This window comes from Sander lucioperca, chromosome 14, assembly GCF_008315115.2.
Source record: "Sander lucioperca isolate FBNREF2018 chromosome 14, SLUC_FBN_1.2, whole genome shotgun sequence".
Lineage (NCBI taxonomy): Eukaryota > Metazoa > Chordata > Actinopteri > Perciformes > Percidae > Sander > Sander lucioperca.
The window spans coordinates 2,732,971-2,751,534 of record NC_050186.1 but is presented as its reverse complement, the minus strand read 5'-3'; the positions used below and the strand labels follow the sequence as shown (position 1 = coordinate 2,751,534).

At 42.6% G+C, this 18,564-nt stretch overlaps 1 protein-coding gene across 12 annotated transcripts in view; it reads left to right on the top strand.

Moving 5' to 3' along the window:
• cdk5rap2 (CDK5 regulatory subunit associated protein 2) overlaps positions 1 to 18,564 on the top strand; it is a 42,632-nt gene that overhangs the window by 17,188 nt on the left and 6,880 nt on the right. For 4 of the 12 annotated variants that reach the window (XM_031317857.2, XM_031317860.2, XM_031317850.2 and 1 more), the window contains 25 exons: positions 307 to 447; positions 565 to 674; positions 839 to 982; positions 1,473 to 1,574; positions 1,684 to 1,865; positions 1,965 to 2,313; positions 2,407 to 3,976; positions 4,162 to 4,263; positions 4,715 to 4,857; positions 7,109 to 7,512; positions 7,667 to 7,899; positions 8,309 to 8,360; positions 10,235 to 10,422; positions 11,225 to 11,578; positions 12,114 to 12,239; positions 12,387 to 12,503; positions 12,772 to 12,961; positions 14,548 to 14,669; positions 14,942 to 15,145; positions 15,259 to 15,348; positions 16,393 to 16,655; positions 16,814 to 16,963; positions 17,054 to 17,192; positions 17,489 to 17,535; positions 17,665 to 17,719. In XM_031317857.2, coding sequence (XP_031173717.1) covers positions 307 to 447; positions 565 to 674; positions 839 to 982; positions 1,473 to 1,574; positions 1,684 to 1,865; positions 1,965 to 2,313; positions 2,407 to 3,976; positions 4,162 to 4,263; positions 4,715 to 4,857; positions 7,109 to 7,512; positions 7,667 to 7,899; positions 8,309 to 8,360; positions 10,235 to 10,422; positions 11,225 to 11,578; positions 12,114 to 12,239; positions 12,387 to 12,503; positions 12,772 to 12,961; positions 14,548 to 14,669; positions 14,942 to 15,145; positions 15,259 to 15,348; positions 16,393 to 16,655; positions 16,814 to 16,963; positions 17,054 to 17,192; positions 17,489 to 17,535; positions 17,665 to 17,719 — 5,577 coding nt within the window. The remainder of the gene's footprint in view (positions 1 to 306; positions 448 to 564; positions 675 to 838; positions 983 to 1,472; positions 1,575 to 1,683; positions 1,866 to 1,964; positions 2,314 to 2,406; positions 3,977 to 4,161; positions 4,264 to 4,714; positions 4,858 to 7,108; positions 7,513 to 7,666; positions 7,900 to 8,308; positions 8,361 to 10,234; positions 10,423 to 11,224; positions 11,579 to 12,113; positions 12,240 to 12,386; positions 12,504 to 12,771; positions 12,962 to 14,547; positions 14,670 to 14,941; positions 15,146 to 15,258; positions 15,349 to 16,392; positions 16,656 to 16,813; positions 16,964 to 17,053; positions 17,193 to 17,488; positions 17,536 to 17,664; positions 17,720 to 18,564) is intronic. The other 8 variants (XM_031317853.2, XM_031317859.1, XM_031317856.2 and 5 more) reach the window with 6 other exon arrangements.

The following is an 18,564-nucleotide window of genomic DNA, read 5'->3' as shown; positions in this document are numbered from 1 at the left end:
ATGAATTTTAAATTTCAAGTTTGGCTTGAGCTACACATCCTATGTAAAAATCTGTGCCTCTTGTCTATGCATACATGACGTCAGTGTTTTTATAGTTGTGGAAAACAATCGAGGTATACAGTATCTTAATGACCTCTTGCACATAAGGTCACACCAAGTCTTAACTACTAATGATGCAGCATGTTAATCATTGTGAATCAATGTCAAGTTTAAAACATTCTGTCTGTTAAAGACTTACCTACGCAGAAATGTACTTTGTTGTCACACCAGAGGCATGGCTGTGTAACCCTCTTTGTATCTGTTCAGGTACGGACCTGATTGATCCTAAAGAACTGGAGAGCATGAGACATCAGCTTGAAGATGCACAGCGCTGGAATGCCTCGCTGCAGGCTCGTTTAGGAGCCATACAGAACCGTGGAGGAGGGGTGGGTGGTACCAATGATGGTGGTAAGTAGTAGAAAATACACTTTTATTCTCTTGTTTCAGAATTTTGGTAGATGGGAGTATTTTTTTTCATTCTTATTTTTTTTTTTTTTTTTTACATGTGACTCTAATATTTTTCAGGTGACACTTTGAGTTTCATTGGAGATCAGACCTCCTACCTGAGTATCTGTGTGGGAGATGAGCAGGATGACAGCTTGTCTCTACTCTCTGCACAGGAGCTTAGGCAGAAGGTGAAACTAACTTTTTAAGCTAAATAAAATGTTAGAACTAAAGCATTGTCTCTGTAATGAATACAACAGTAGATTTTAGCTGGTTTGGCAAGACGTGTCCCCAAAATATGTAAATAAGGAAGACAATAATTAAATGGATAAAAATGAGTCTGTCTGGGCCTTAGGTGCTGGAGCTGCAGGACTGTGTCAGCAGCCTGCAGACTTTAAACAACGAGCTGCAGAACCGGCTGTCGTTATTGGAGAAGTCAGACCATCATGCTTACAACAACGAAGATCAAGACGTGGCCAGCAGTAGCCCCTTAAAACAGGTTAGAGGCCGCAAAAGACAGCTGCAAATGGAGGAAGCCCTTGAAGCTGAGGTGTCAAAGTTTCCTAAAACTTAACAATAAAGGGGAACTTTCTGTTATTTATCAGCAAATGTTTGCACAGTATGTCCACATTTAGCAAATACTTGATGAATCATATCTGAGTTATTGTCTAACATCCACCTGTATTAGCTCCTTTCTAACCTTTGAACCTACATCTTAACCTTTGCTCTGTCTAGCCTGTTACTAATGTCTCTTTACTTTCCTGCCTGTAGTAGACTGTCTTCTTTTTCTCCTTCACCTTTCCTAATCAGTCCCTGTTTTCTTTTTTATCTCTGTGTCCCATGAAATGCTCTCTCTTTGCCATGCCACATTAGACACGTCATACCATTCTGCTGTTGCTGTGCAGTGTTTTTATGGATTATGTTTCCTCATTAAGTTTTCTTTTACCGAGCCATGTGTGTCACACTCGCCTCCCATTCCATTACTCTAGCAGCTTGAGAAGACGCAGGAGATACAGCCTGTGGCTCACAGTAACAGGACGCATCACTCTGGTCAAGATAAAGAGAGTCAGACAGACATCAAACTAGGACAGGTATAAAATAGATGATCATTTATTAAATTCAATAAGCTTTTGAAATTCAATGTTATTGCTCCCTTTTTCGTGTAACTTTAACCAATATTTCTAAACTATTTCTTTTTAGATGGTTACTGGAAAGCTGTTGGGTGATATGAGTATGGACAGTGGCCTTGGCCAGAGTAGAGAACATGCTCGGTCTGGCAACGACACCTTGGACACTGTAGAGAAAGATTCTAAGAACACTGATATAATGGCACTTAAAACCCTGTTGAGTCATTGTGGGACTTCATCAGTCTCGCAGCTTAGGTGGGTCTTTTCTTCAGTAGTGTCGAGATCCTACTACTTATTTTCACTGTAAGAGTAAGTTGCTTGAACAGTAAACTAACCAAATGCCCCTTATTGCAGGGAGGAGCTGCTCAGACTAAGATCAGAAAATGTAAAGCTGCAGGGTCTCTTGAAAGAACAAAAATCTACCGAGTGTAAAGAGAAAGAGAGCACAGACGCCTCAGGGAACAGCAGTGATGGACAGGCTGAATTGAGAAGGAGTGTGGACACGCAGGCCGAGTCAAAAGGTCACTCTAAGGTCCTCAATCCGTCGAAGGAAAAGGGAGAGAAGAACTCTAATGAGGTGTCAGATGGGGATACTCCTGTCATCACTGAGCTAACTGTCAGTACCATAGAGGGGATGGAGAGTCCACATACTAAAGGCCAGTTACACTTCAAGAGTGCAAAGCAGCATGTCGTAAGGCATGGGGTAAGTTTTGTATTGAGTGTAAAGAAACACTACATTGCTTTCTGCATGAAGTCTAATTGTCACTGTTTTTAATATCTGTTCCATTTGTTTCAGTTGCAGGCTGGTGTCAAATCTCGCCTCCCGGTCCCTGTGAGGCTGACAGTGGAGGCTAGCGGCAGCAGGCAGTTTGTGAGCTCTGACCATCTCAAAACTGATGCTCTTCAGCACCTTCATTTAGATGGTGTATATGTGTCTGACCAGCAACTGCATGCAGACTCCGACCCCCTCATGTCACCCCAGCACAGCACTTCCCCTTCTTCCACGCTCAGATATGCACATCGTACCGGCAGTCCAGTAGGGTCAGATAAGGGCTCTGAAGCCGGAACAACATTGGATCACACCGAGGGCGACTCTGCTCTTTTCACTCAGCTGGAGCTTCTCCACCAGGAGTGTGAAGAGAAAGAGACCCTCCTCAAGAAGCTAAGTGAGCAGCTAGCTGATTATGATGAGCTCCACGCTCAGCTCCAGGAAAAGGACCATCTCAATCGCCAGTACGTGGAGGCCTTACAGGCTGCAGAATCCACCATCGCTTACCTGACCGCCTGCAGTCTAGACAGCCAAGGAGGATTTGGGTCGCACACCAGTCCGTGTACAGGTTCTGGCTCTGTCGGTTCAGATTCTGCCCTTTACAGCAGATGCATGGAGCTGCAAAAAGCCCTACAGGAGAAGGAGGAGCTCAACAACCAGCTTATAGAGCTTCTGAACATGGCAGAGAAAGCCATCACCTCCACTGCCGGCCAAGAAAAGATTCCAGAAATCAGTGATTTATGTTTAAAGATAGAGATGGCCTTGCAGCAGGTGAACACATCTTCAAATAGCCAGAGCCCAAGAAGTGTTTTTGGAGGCACAGAGGACTCTATGCAAGAGTTGCAGCGACACACAGACTCTTTGCAGGAAGCACTGTGGCAGCAGAATAGGCTTAATGCAGAGCTGCAGGAAAAACTGAGAGCTGCAGATGCTGCTGTTCAACATGGCTACAACAATGACCAGAATGGGAAATGTTCAAGGCAGATAGCAGCAGAATCACTAAAGGAAAAGGAGTCAAAGGAACATCAGTGGGGAATGGGAAGTTCTGATATTGTCAGTTTAAATCCAGAGATGACAAAAGTTTTAATGAACTGCCTTAGTGCAGCAGAGTCTGCCGTTGCCTCTCTGGCAGCACACTGTACAAATACCAGCTCCTTGGTTTCTGGTAGATCATCACAGACCAGTCCTGACCTGCAGATGAACTTAGACAAACTTCAGAGAGCCCTGCAAGAGAGGAAGGAACTAGCAGAACCCACCCAGTTAACCACAAAATCTAGCAGCAATCAGTCCGCTGCTTCACCTGGAACAAAGGGACAGCTTCACCAAGAACTCCATAACAACCTCTGCCGCCTCTACAAGGTCTTCAATGATCACTATCAGAGAATCTCTGAACTGCAGGCTTTCCTACAAGAAGAGAGGGGCCGCAGAGAGGAGAGTGAGGTCCACAGGACTGTGCAGGATGCCAAGGGATTACCACCAAGTGTTCAGGTCCAACTGGAGACTCTCCATAAGGCACTGAGGGAGAAGAAGAAAGCATGTAAAAGCCTGGAAGAGAAACTGGCCACTGCTCTTACGTCCCCTGAAACTGCACAGAGAGGTAAGAAAACACATGCTGAGTTTTTTTATTCTTTGCTTAAAGTATTTGAATTGTGCATGTTTGCATGCAAATTTGTCAAAATGTTTAAGTCAAACCCATCATGAACACCATGAAGGAGAGAGACAAGATTCTGTACATGTTAAATGATTTCTTCCTAATCCAACATATATTGCCTCCAATGCCAGCTCTGGAGCAGGATGACAAAGGCGTGCAGGTGGATTTGCAGGACCTGGGTTACGAAACCAGTGGCAAGAGTGAGAACGATAGGGAAGAGAGCAGTAGCACAGGTAGACGGCTTTTAGACAGACATTGCATGTCTGTCTGCTGAGTGGACACTAATCTCAAATGTCGATAGATTCTCTCTATATGTCTGCATGAGGAGTGAACAGAGGCGACTGTAACACATTGTCTCTTACATTGAGAATTTTTTTCCGTTTGGGTCTCGCAACCACACACTCTACTGGTTTTAACCTGGTATTTCTCCACACTATTCCCAAATGTAAATGGGCTGTCGATATTTTGCATTGACAAATTCTTGCATGTTTCCACTCTGAAGTTTGGGAATGTCTTTCGAGCACTCATTAACCTTTCACTTTTATTTCTTGCCTTATTTCAAAGCCAAACTGTATCTCAAATGATTTATTTCCTATTGTAGCACAATCACCATTTGTTTTCCACAACTTTGTAATATTCTTCTGTTCCCTTGTTGATTGTTTTTTGTGTCCATTGTGTTGCCAGATCTAGAGGTTGGTGTGAACCCTAGTTGCAGCGCCTCTAGCCTGCCTTCCCAACACGAGCAGGCCACCTTTTCCTCCACTGAAAACCTGGACTCAACCTCCAGCACCCCATACCCTAGTTCCCCAGCTCTCAGCTCTGCCAAGGTATTAAACTTACTTTTTGCTAATCTCCTTGCCCTGAGCGATTGTCCAATCATAGCTTAGCAACTGTAACTAGGCACAGCAAGTCTGTGAAGCTCTGTATTTTTACACATGTTATGCAGTGCATGGGGTGAGATACTCTGTATTGAAAGACTTTGGAGGCTTGTGTCTTTTTAGCCTTTCCAAGAACAAAAACACAGTTACTGTAGGCTAATGTTAGAAGCTCTGTCCTGTTCTTTATTGTATCTGAGGAAGTTTACATTCCAGAAACCCCAGCAAACATCACCTGAGATAGCATTACGTTTGCCAAACACACTGGTTAGTCCTAATTCTTTTCATTTAAAAAAGTAATAAAAAAACGTACAAATATAAACTACAGGAGCCGGTTGCACCAACAGGACTTACGCCTGGTTTTAAGCTAAGTAAGTCTTAACTCAGCATTCAATTCAATTTTATTTATAGTATCAAATCATATCAAGAGTTATCTCGAGACACTTTATAAATTATAGAGTGTGGTCTAGACCTACTCTATCTGTAAAGTCCCAACAATTCTAGTAATTCCCCCAAGAGCAAGCATTTAGTGCGACAGTGGCGAGGAAAAACTCCCTTTTAGGCAGAAACCTCGGACAGACCCAGGCTCTTGGTAGGCAGTGTCTGACGGTGCCGGTTGGGGATGTGATGAACAGTGGCAATAATAGTCACAATAAAGATAATGGAACAGTGACTAGAAAATGGTAGTCGTAGTAGTTCATGTCATAGCAGGGCACTGCAGGGCGTTACAGTATGTAGCGTGGCACAGCAAGGCGTGGCTGGATGTAGCAGGTTCTGCAGGACGCAGCAGGGCACCGTAGAGCGTAGCAGGGTGTAGTGAAGCAGGACCACGGCGACAGCTGCAACCGAGATCTTGGTGCCATCCTAATCCAACAAAATATGCTGGGAAAAAGAAACATAAGGACTCCGGGGAGTAAACTCCCCAGAGCTAGGTTAGTAACAAGCATTTCTGGATCTCCTCACTCCCTAACTATACGCTTTATCAAAGAGCAGGGTTTTCAGTTTATTCTTAAATGTGGTGACAGTGTCTGCGTCACCACATTTTAGCGTTCTATGTCCGACCTAATAGTTACGCCAGTTGCACCAGGCGTAAAGTCGAAATCTAAGCACATTTCTACACACCTTCCCAATTCACACTCACGCTACCTGTATGGACGACCTGAAGAGACAGTATTCTCTTCCAGGTCGGTACCACCACTTTCTGCACCGACTAAACCGGTAAAAGCCGGGGAGTCCTCTCCAAATATAACCACAATTATGTCACTATAAATTGACGTTATTAGGGGGAGGACCCCTGCCGGTTGGATGGTTTGTTTTTTGAGGACTGGTCTTTCTTCACTCTGCTCAGGAGGTCTTTCCACTTTTTTCGTACATCACTCTCTGTACGAAAGCTGCTTGAGTCAGCGCAATCGTTGATCGCCTCCATTATCTGTCTCCATGTTGTTTCTTTTTGTTGATTATAATGTTGGACTGCCTGGCAGTCAACATACAGTATGTCTGTGCTGACTGTACAGCTCTAATCATTTTCTTATCTCAAAGTCAGTGAATCTGCCTTTTCTTTTTCTTTGATTCTCCATTGAAACGGCTACAACTTTACAAAATAGAGGGAAATCGTTTACAACGTATCCTAGCAACGCACATTGCTAAGCAATAGCCACATTCGCATGAACGTGCATCGCTAAGACCAGGCGTAGTTAAGCCTAGGCTTAAGTTTGGTTGGTGCAACTGACGTGAAGTCAATTCTAAAGACTGGTCTTAACACTGGTCTTAAGACCAAGTAAGCAGTTAGGACCAGGCTTAGTAAAGACCAGTTGGTGCAACTGACTCCAGGATAACCGTACAATTCACAGCTTGGCAGAAAATAACAGTCTGAGCTTACATTTTTCCTTATGATTGCTCTACACTGCAATAATGTTATAAGAACAATGCTGTTTCCATTGCCATGTCTTCTAATCCTCAGCAGGATGTTGAGCGTTTTGAACAAACTCATGGAGCTAATGTGCCGTTTTGTGCAGTTTTTCAGCTGGCAAAACTGCCGGTCGCTGGCTAGAAATGAGAAGCTTTTGTCTACTTCTGTAAAATCAAGGACCCATGGTTTCAAAATTACTAAGAATTGTAAACAATTTGCTGCTGTAAAAATTGTGCAACCCAAATTTTAGTAAAATCTGATATTTTTATTTAACCTTTTTCTTTCTGTTTTCAGGTCAGTCTGAAAAGCCTGCAGGTCTATGATGAGTACGGTGTTTCTAAAGACCCTCTGCAGCTTCAGGGACAAGTCCGAGAGCTGAAGGTCCAGCTGGAAAACCAGACCAAACTCATCCTCCAAATGCAAAGTCTTCTGCGTAGGAACTCTCACTCCAGTGACCTAGTTGCCAACACCTCTGATCCCTCAACAGTCAGGAATCAAGACGGGACACTGCGAGAGGACCTAAGGCAAGATAGGAGCTACAGAAGTGGGCAGCTAGGGGAGAAAAAGGAGGGTGAAAACCTGGCGGTGAAGGATAAAACCAGCCATTTGACTATGGAACTGGAAAGAGAGAGGACACTGAACAGAAGCATGAGTGAACAGCTGCAGCAGAGCCGCAGCCGCTCTACATCACCTGCAAGGTCAACAGTCTTTCTCAGTGCATTACCAACTTTTATTTTTAATTATACTATTTTTAACAATGGGTGAAAGCTGCACAGTCATTTTGACAATTATATCTTGACAAATGTTTGTTTTTTTTCACCCCCGCTTGCCCTCATTCTGTCTTCTCCACAGACTGGACTCCCTGGTGCAGTCGCAAGCCAGGGAGCTGTCACAACTGAGGCAGCAGATCAAGGAGAGCCGTAGGCTTGGAGCCCTGCAGCGTCGGCAGCTGGATGAGCTGAGCAAGGCCTTTAAGGAGCTCCTGCAGGCTGGTAAAGTCGACTACTACATGGGGGAGGCGGTCAAAGAGCAGCTGGACAAGAGCCTGGGCATTCTGGACAGGCTGGAGGGACGGCTGGACAAAGGTAGTTTGTAATTGCATCTGTTGTGTTTTAAGACATAGTGCTTATCCGAACCATGCTGCACAAACACAGTTAAGATATTTGATTTATGATACAGCACTGTGCCAAAACACATAAATCTCTAGCCGACACACATGCTAATAAAGAATGAAGTATGGCTCTTTAACTTAATACTTAATCTAAATATTTAATAAAGTTAAAGGCGGCTACTAAGTCTTAAAGTCGGCTACTAAGTCTTAAAGTATGTGTTTGAGTCCTATAAAAACAGTATTTACATATTGTGCAGAAATGTGTCAATGCTTTACAAAAAAGCACAAGCCACCAGCAGAAGGAGATGAACACAAAAGAGCAGTTGTTCGTAACTGATTTCTACAGACAGGCCCTTGACAGCGTCTTTTCCTCTGTCTGTTAGGAGAGCCTTGTCTGGATAATGAGGACGTGGTGGCCCTGGAACTGTCTCGTAGGTACGTCTCAAACTCTCACACTGCACCTTGCTTATTGTCAATGTCTTAATTTAGTTACTTGTATTCAATTGGTCGGGTGTTTATTCATGGTGAAAAACAAGTATCTATATTATTTAGAATCCTCCAATCCATCTTAATGTTAGGGTTACAGGGATACTTACTTACTCATTGTGATACTTTAATGGCATCCAATGGCTACTCACTAGCTGTGCTGTTTTAGTGCTGGTCTCATGACCCTTTAAAGACCCCCCCACCACCTCCAGCCAGCCAATTGCCTCATGACCCCGGGCGGTGCGTGTTTTGTTGGTTTTGAATAGCGTCCTGCTGTTGACCTAATTTTTGCGGTGACAGCCAAAACATTAAGGTTACACTGCCCCCAAACTGGGTCACCGGGGTCCCTGAAAAATTAGAGGGAAAAAACACACACGCACACACACACACACCACATGTCAGTGTTAATCCATTCATGTCTTTCATAGTTCAGTATCATCCAGAAAGCAAATTAAGCTTTGCATAAAACACCAATATTTGTACTGTATACAGTGGGTGGCACTCACAAGTTTATGAACCCATGCTAAAGTTGACTAAAAAGAGGAATAAATGTCAATCTCTATACCTAGAGATTGACATGGGGTACTTTCCATAAAATCATCTCTCAGTGCAAATCAAACCAGCTATTAGGCTAACTGAAATAAAACCATGCCAATCTCTAGGTATGGTGAAGGGTATGTGATGATGTGGAGCTATTTTAATTCCAAAGGCCAAGGGAACTTTATCAGGATGCATAGTATCCTGGATCCATGAAATAACTGGCCTTTAAAAATAAAAAGCTGCCTGCCTCTATGGGAATTTAACATAGGGGTGTACTTATGCCCCCTGTATTTTAAGGAAGAACATTTATTTATTTACGATACATTATTCATTCACAAAGAAAATTGGTGTCCTTAAAGGTTGGATTTTTCCTAATTTTTTTAATTAAGGCATTAAGATCAATTTCCAGTAGATGATTTTTTTTATTCTTCTTTTTAGTCAACTTTAGCATGGGTTCATAAACTTATGAGTGTCACTGTATATGTACAGTTCAACCCTATTAACAGAATTTGAAACACAATTTCCAACTATTGGCTGGAAAAATAATTATCAGAGGACTCTAAGTGCAGTTTTCCCTTATATTTGATTGGGAATGATAGTAAAAATTGTAGCATCTGTGGTTTTAAAAATTGCTTTTTTATTTGGATTTATTGACACAGTAACATTGACTTCGGTGTTACATGATGACAATTACATTTTTAGATTAGAATATAAAGTTGCTCATAGTGACATACGTTAATTTATATTATTACTGATGTGGGCAGTCTTGGGGAGCTTCAGCAGGGATCACTGTTGTCCTGTGAGGAGAGCATGAGAGATCCTTCTGACAGCCCAGCTAGAATCCAGCAGGAGATAGATAATCTGCGTCTGGAACTAGAGGGCGAGAGAGAGCTGCTGCAGCAGCACCTCGGCCTCCTTGTCCAGCAAAACCTCACGCTGGCTGAATACACCAGGGAGCAGCTGGACCTGTGAGCGGGTTTGATCCAGACAAACAGCATGACGTTTGCTGTGAACTCCTCTTTCATATTTTCCAGCTGTGTGTTGCTGCTGAAAGTTGCAAGTCCTGTGGGAACACATTTTTCTTGACATCTTAAGTCTCAAGTTGTGTCTCTTTTTGGGGTTCTCCTCCTTGTGCTGAGTACTTATCTTCTCTGTTTTACATTGTTTTGCTCGCCAACGCCCAGCAAGATTGTGTGATGGATAAAATCCAAATGTTGCATCGGCTAGGAGACCAACATGACTAATTCCCTTCCTTTTTCTTTTCCTCTTCCACCTCCTCCCAGATTGGCGAAAGAGCTGCAGGAGAAGAACCGTCTGATCCAGAGGCTGCAGAGCCCATGCCTGCAGAGCCAGTTCAGAGGCCAAAGTCCCAGCAGCCACAACAGCTCTCGCTCTGATCTGTATCACTCGGACCGGAACTCCTCCTCCTGCCATAGCAGCCCGACCACACAAAGTGTTAATCAAGCCCACAGTAAGCACATATGTTCATATAAGCTGCAGATTTCTAGATATAATACTTAAACCCAATCTCAAATAAATTAGTGATTGGGTGTGAAAGCCAAGTCAAATTAAAGTCTTAAGTGTCACAGACAGTTTGGTTATTTTAGACCACACTACTTCATTTTTAAAAATGCATATTTATCCCTTTCCTTACCTCAGTGGTATATCATTGACATTACCGGAGTGCTTGTCCACGGGCCTGGTCAGTCTAGTCGCAGCCTGTAATGGCACTTATTTTCCACTCAGATCCATTCTGTTGCAGTGAGGCGTCCCACAGGACAAAGCAGGCCGCTCAAGGGCTGATGAAGTATTCAGTTTCAATCCACCTCCATTTAAAGTTGCATTATTCAGTGCCACCTATCCGGTTCACTCTTCAAATTGTGTTTCCCTCGGGAAAAGAGATCGCAAAGGTTATTGCAGAGATAAGTGAAGCGTGTGGATATGTGAGAGGTCCTGCAGATGGGCCTGTAGACCCAAACTCACATTTCCCTTACTGCTACAACACTATAGTTGTGGTTCATCATTAGTGGTTCTGTTGCTACTTGTGTTAGCATGGAGGATAGGAAGTGGATGACATTTTGGTTTACCAACTCCCAACTATAGAAGGAGGAACATGACCTAGTATCAATTTAGGAATTTATAATGAGGGGTAACAGAAAGTTTTTCACACAAAAATTACCACCAAAACGCCCCCAAAAAAATAATAAAAATGTATTATTTACGTTTTCATTATTAATTTATTTACCCGTTGTTGTCTCCCTGTACATGTTTAGGCCAGCGACACCCCTCTGATTGGACAGGAGTATCTGTCTCTCCTGTAGGAGGAGCTCAGGAAGACGGTGTGTCTGGTCACAGGGATGCTGCCAGCAGACTGTCGGGCCTGCAGAGGGAGAACTGGCGACTACAGGATCAGCTGAGGGGCAGCGAGGAGCTCAACGCCACCCTGCGCAGTGAACTGGACCTTCATCGCTCAATTATGGCCCAGACCAGCTCCCACCATCAGGAACAGGATCAAAGCCATGACCAGGATGGTTCAGGGCCTCAGACTCAGACTCAGTCTCATAAACGAGACGGAGACACTGGCTCACAAAAGAATGCTGTTGAACAGCCTCGCACAATGAATTCAGGTAAACATGGGGCTGTCACAATTCCATTTATTGTGCTTTTGTTATTTGAAGACAAATTGTGGTTTTGTGCTTTGTATATCCATGGTGTAACAACATTTTGGGTTCAGTTTACTTGTAATGAGTATTTGGCACATGAAAAAAACAGTGGAATTATGTCTTCTTTGGCTCTGGAGGAGCTTCTCAAGGTCTGGAAAAAAATAATCCTGATGATGTCATAGTGATGTCATCGGGTTATCTCAGTTTGGGCTTGAAGAATACGTCTTACAAACTTGGGGTGTGGCGTTTGAAAGGACATGGTTATTCAAATGCGAGGGTTTCATAAGGGGTTAATAAGGGTTATCAAGTGGCATTATGGGAAATATTGGATCTAGTGTTTTTGTAGTTTTGACCCATGCTGGGGATTACAAGTCAGGATAGTTGACTTACGAATCTGTTATGTCTTATGTGTGTCTCTTGTGAGTGCAGTTTATGTAACTACTACTAAATCCCCTCAAAGTACCCCTTTAATTTAGCAATATGCATATGTGTCTGTCAGACTTGCTGGCAGAACATCTGCAGGAGATCCGTGCTTTGAGACAGCGCCTGGAGGAGAGCATCCGCACCAATGACCGTCTCAGGGAACAGCTGGAGAAGAGACTAGCGGAGGTGGAGAAAGATCCAGGTACACACCTGAAATCATCTGCCTGTTTTTAATTCACTCTCTGTCAGTGTGGATATTATATAGTGTCAATAATTTGGTTGGGAAATTCTGCACAAAAATGAAAAATACTCTTATTTATGTGATGCGTGTGTATGTGTCCATGTTCAGCAGCCACCAACATCTTCATCCATGGCAACGAGGAGCAGGGTCAGCTGGCCAATGAGGTGCGATTCCTCTGGGGACAAAACCAAGCCCTGAAGGAACAGCTCAGCCTGGGGTCTAGAGGTAAAACACATTTTCGTACAAGCTTTCTTTAACCTCTATTCAGGAACACATACTGTATTTTCAGTCAGTATACCAATAGATGTAGAGAGCCATTAGTTTTCCAGATACCCATCTGCTAGTCTGTCCTGGCTGGTGCTGGCCATGCCTTTATCAAAACTGACACACATCTATCACTGACGGTGCTTAAAAGTAGAGTAACTAAAGTAAAACAATTTAACTTTACTAACTTAACTTTTCACTAACTCAAAAATATTTGTATTTCCTTCAGACAAGCAGAAAGAGAACGAGAAACTACGGGAGACTCTGGCCAGGCGGACGGCCAAACTGGAGCAGAGCAAGAGGGAGTGTGAAGCTCTGAGGCAAGAAAACAGCCGACTGCAGGAGAGGCTGGAGCACAGCAGCCAAGAAAACTCCCAGCTGCAGGAGTCACTGCACTACAGCAAGGAGGAGCTGCACAGGTACATCACACTGCTACCTGGAAGCACTCACTCACTCACTCTCTCTCTCACACACACACACACACACACACACACACACACACACACACACACACACACACACACACACACACAGGTAGCATTCACTACCCTACACTTCTAAATGTCTCCTCGCAGTACACACACACTATCATTAATACTCTCCTTCAGGCAACCGGAAACTACACGAAGCTACTAATTACCATTCTGAATAGTCATTACAATTACCATTATTCCATACTATTGGTACAACTCGGAAACATGATAGTCTCATTTGTAAGCTCATCCCTGAACACACACACACACACACACACACACACACACACACACGCATGCACGCATACATACTATAATGATGGTATGTGACCTCTTGCCCCGGGTCCTACTGACACAGATGATTGAGGCTGACACCCGAAACCTGGAGTCTAGTTTACAGTCAGATCACTTCTCCTCTCCCTTTCCTTACTCGTCTCTTGTGTGTGTGGTTTTGTGGACTTCACACTCAGTTTCGATTTGTGGTGCTGCCGAATTGTGTTGTGTTGAGTGTTGTTTCCAATATTTAGTCAGCTGCATTAATATAAATGCACCGAAATGTAAGTCTGAGGACAGCCATTTACTTGTCCTGTGATAAGGTCCAGGAATTTTGGACCGGGCTACATGATAACCTATGTCAGACTGCAGAGACCCAGGTTCCATTCAACTCAAGATTATTTGTTCTGGGAGATGGGTCAATCCTAAGCGGGATGGATAGGCACGTAAGAAGCTGTGTCCAGGCTAGTTTAATGATAGCCCAACACATTCTTTTAGGAGGATGGAAGAATAAAGGAGTGGGCTTGTGAGATGGCTATGTTGCCGGCATTTGAAAAAATGTCATATAAACGGTTTGCCAGATTGGATGGCTATACTTGAAAATGGGAAAAGCACCTGAGCTTTCTGGAAGGCTCCTTAGAAGCGTTGTGCTGGGGAGAGACGTGTATGATGGGCTTATGGTGTTGTCATTTATACACATTTTTGGTTTATTTGGTTTATAGTTTGTCTATTTTGTTACCATTTTGTTGAATGGTCATGAATATCTTTTTATAGATTTTTGTCTTGGTGGGCGGTGATGACGTGGGGGTGGGGAGGGAAATGTGTTGTGGTCATGTTGCGAGTTGTATGTTTAAAAATAAAAGTTTGTTAATCACAATAAAATATATAAATGGACCGAGGACAATTCATAAAGGTCTTCAGGTTCTAGAAAGTGAAAATTGAAAACATTATAGAAAAGAAAAATGAGGCAAAACAATAATGGTTGCACTTTAGAAAGTTTGAGCTGCATTTTTTCCTTTTTTACATTTGACCTTTTGTTGGATAGCGACAGTTTAGAAACGGACAGGAAACATGGTGAGAAAAAGTGGCACATGGTATTCGTCTTAACCACCAGAATGAATGAGAATATTTTTCTTTTATCTCATTGTCACCCATTTTTTTAGAATAAAAACAAGGAGCAGTACATAGATGGGAGTAGATTACCTTTTTATTTAATTTTTTTCATTGATTTTGGTGTGTGTTTTTGTGAATGCTTCCAGGTTGCAGTGTGATGTGAAGCTCCAGAGGCAGCAGCTTTCTGACTCGCAGCATCTTCTGCAGTCACTGCGGGTGGAGCTGCAAGTTTACGAAAAGATCAAGACTGAAGCTCACAAACCCAACGGTACTGCAAGTTTATTTTTAGAGAGCATATTGACGTGTTATGTAGTTTATATAGTAATGGAGGAAGACAAGACGGTGTGACTAAAGAATAACTACAAATTATCTAAATTTTAAAAACGTTTTCGTGATCATTTTTGTATCTGTACCACTCTTTGTAGCCAAAGACAGATTTTCCTTTTAATTCCTACCCTAGACTAAACTATACATTTTTATATATGATGTTTTAGGGTGCTGACATAGAGATTGATAGATTAACACAATTTCTTCTCTAAGCAGGATCCAGTGAGGCCACCCAGGAGCCTCACTCTGGCTCAGTCCACCTCGACGAGCTGTTGTTGGAGATCAGACACCTGAGGCTGCAGCTGGAGAGGAGCATCCAGACCAACACCGCACTGCGACAGAGACTTGAGGAGCAGCTGCTCAGAGGACCCAACCGCTCTGAAACCATCAACATCAACTACCTGCTGTCCTCTCCAGGTAAACACAAGGCACAGACTTGCTTGCTAGTTACCTGTGACAGGTAAACAGAGGCATGTAAACACACAGGAACCTGCCAGGCCATTTCAATGTTGGTTTTACGTTCTTCTTAGATGAAGGAGGCAGGTCACCAGGTCGTGGAGGCTGCGATCCTGCCCGTCACTCATTTCAGAGTCACAACGAACACACCAGTCTCCTCCATGGTAAGAAAACCTCATCGGAATCGGCTTTACATTTCAGCAGTAATTACATACAAGTCTTTATTTTACCTCTTTCACACCACCTACCAGGGTTGGGCTAGGGTTGTCTGACAATTCAGAGATCACCTGGTCAACCCAGAAGCAATGCATAACAATTACCTTAAATGCTAGAATGGGCAGACTTTCACGTAATATTCAGTGAACAGCTAACATCACATACTCCAGTCCATATGTATACCAGCAGAACTAATGTTTTGAAGCTACTAGAATCTGTCATTGTACAGTAGGGAGATATAAATAAAGCTTACTTTATGATTGTTTTGCAATGATTAGGTTCTAAAGCACAAATAAATAACCATCAAACACTTCTCAGATGATTTTGTGCGGACTGATATCTCCTCCTCTGCATATTTATTGCAGCAGCTGGACAAGTAAGTAGATTACTCTAGTATTGATTTTTGACTATTTTGAGGCGAGAACATTTCTTTGTTTGATTTCGTTAAAAGTAAAGTTGGGCTTTGCTGTTGGCTTCACGACTCATTTTTTAAAAACAAAAAAGAGAGAGATTCACACTTTTACAGGCAGCTTTGCCTGTAAAACTCTGCTCACGCCCTGCATAAGGCAGACTAGTGAACATTCGGGCACACACTGCCAGTGGACTGTTGGGAAATGAATTGAACCGCTCTGCTGTTGTTGAAACTGCCTGTGAAAATCTGAGTTTTATACAGTCTGTGGTGAAAACTCTGCGACCTGTGACGACTGCCCCACTGTCATTTCCAACCAATCACAATTTGTCCCGCCCCAGCTGTTAGCGACCCAGGTCGTGCACAATTCACATTGAAATCAACCCTAGTCTACCCTGATCAAACCCACCTGGCGACCTGGGTCGCGAAGCTGACTAAAGCTAAACCGAGGAGGGTTACCCCATTCAAACACAGTCGACCCGGGTATAACCCTGATTGAGCCATTGGTGTGAAAGGGGTATTAGTGTTGTTATCCAGTGTTTTGCAGAGAACGAATGATGATATTTTAAAACCTCTTTTTCAGATGAGAAACGTAATGCTTGCTCAGAGGTGGACGGCCGGTCATTCAGCAGCAGCTCGGGTGAAAGCGTCTCCGGCGCGCCCTCTCGCCTGGTGCCGGGCCACCGGATGTGGGCCAATCGCAACGGCCGCCATATTTTGGGTCTGATTGAGGACTACAATGCCCTCCGCAAGCAGATCTCAGAGGGACGTAAGCTGTCGCATAGCATGGACACACAACTGCAGGAGAGTCTGCACACACTCAGACAGCAGGGCTCTAACAACAAGGTACTGCCAACTTATCATGTTTAAGATGTTTTTATTTGCAGTTTGTGATGCATAAAACAAATTAAATGAAAAGGTTTTACTGAGGTTTTAATTATTTCACATCTTGCACAAATCAGACATAACAAGTCATTAGTGTCATTATGTGTACATCTTCATAGGTGATAGAACAGGAGCACCTGAAAAGTTTGTCTGGCAGCATGAACACCATGCAACACGTGTTAGAGGAGGCTGGGCGACTGCTCAAACTGGTGTGGAGAGTCTCTTTGCCAGTCGGTAACACAGCAGGGGACGGCGGCAACAACCAGCAGGTAGACATGCAGAAACACATATACTGTATCTACCCTATCCAATTAAGTATCTACGAAACCAAATCTTAATCTTTTTATCCTCCGTATCAGGATGAGCTGCTGAAAAATGAGATAGCCAGACTGAAGAGCAGGCTGTCACAGCAGGAGAGGATGCTGAGTGGAGCCGTTAAACGCCTCCGAACAACCAACCAGCTCAAAGAGGGAATGGAAAAAGTCATCATAGATCAGTGTAAGATTATCTTTTTTGCTTTTTTTGTTTTACAGTTACTGCACCATACACTACAGTCTGAGGATTTGCCACTTTTCCTCGTTTTATATAATTGTAAATTGAATATCTTTGTGTTTTGGAAAATGTCTTTTTACAATTTCTGTCACTCTATCAACTTAATGTTCGCAAAAATAATTGTCAGATTAATCCATAATGAAAAGAATTATCAGTTTCAGCTCCTCTGTTTACCTGCGAGCAAATAAACTGGGATATGTGACTTTATTTGATAATAATAAAATAATTTCCCCCCAATCTAGTGTATCTAACCCATGGAGTGTTGAAGAAAGCCAGGGGGAATTTAGAGGTGAGTTTACCAAAAAATATGCCCCAGTTACAAAATGGCAAACTAATCGTCTTGTCCGCAGTGGTACATTTTTACTTTCAGTGAATTACTCTTCTCTTCCTTCTCATCCTGTATGTGAAATAATGATAGACAAATTACTGCACCCTGTTTGGCCTGAAAGGCCTGTCTGGAGGACCAGACGAAGGTAAGTGTGGTTGAGGTGCAGGCTTTGAGAGTGATCTGATGCATGAGACCCTGTTGATTTGGTTTTATCTGTTGCATGAATCAAATACCAACATTAATGTATCATGAGATACTCAGATTTCCAGTTTTATGGGTTGACTACAGTCATGTAATAAATCCTACTATTGTGTTTGGACACAGTATGAATTGCATTAGGAATTAGCTAGCCGTACCTAATCAGGGTATATGCAGGAATCCTGAAGTTAAATGTAATACCTTTTTAAGTCCTTTTTTTAAAACTCCATAGATTTTAAGACCATCGCCACTTTAAGTTCTAACCGATTACATCAGCGATATAGTATGCATCAAAAATATAAAGTCATAGTATACTATGGCATAAAAAGTCATAGTATAGTATGGCATAAAAATATTTCAAGGAAAGTCGTAGAAAAGTATGTCATACATACTATACCATAACTTTTTTCACTTTTTTTGACATACTATATACTATGACTTTTTTCCACTTTTTTTGATGTACAGTACTGACTTTTTCCCCACTTTTTCAGACATAGTATACTTTTACTTTTTCTCTACTTTTTTTCAACATACTATACTATAACTTTTTTCGACATAATATACTATGACTTTTTTCGACATACTATACCGTGACTTTTTCATCACTTATTTCGATATACTGTATACTAAGACTTTTTTCCACTTTTTTCAACATAAAATACTAAGACTTTTTTCAACATACTATACTATGACCTTTTTCAACATTCTATACTATATTTTCTTCGACATACTATACTGACTTTTTCTCTACTTTTTTCGACATACTATACTATGACTTTTTCAACATACTAT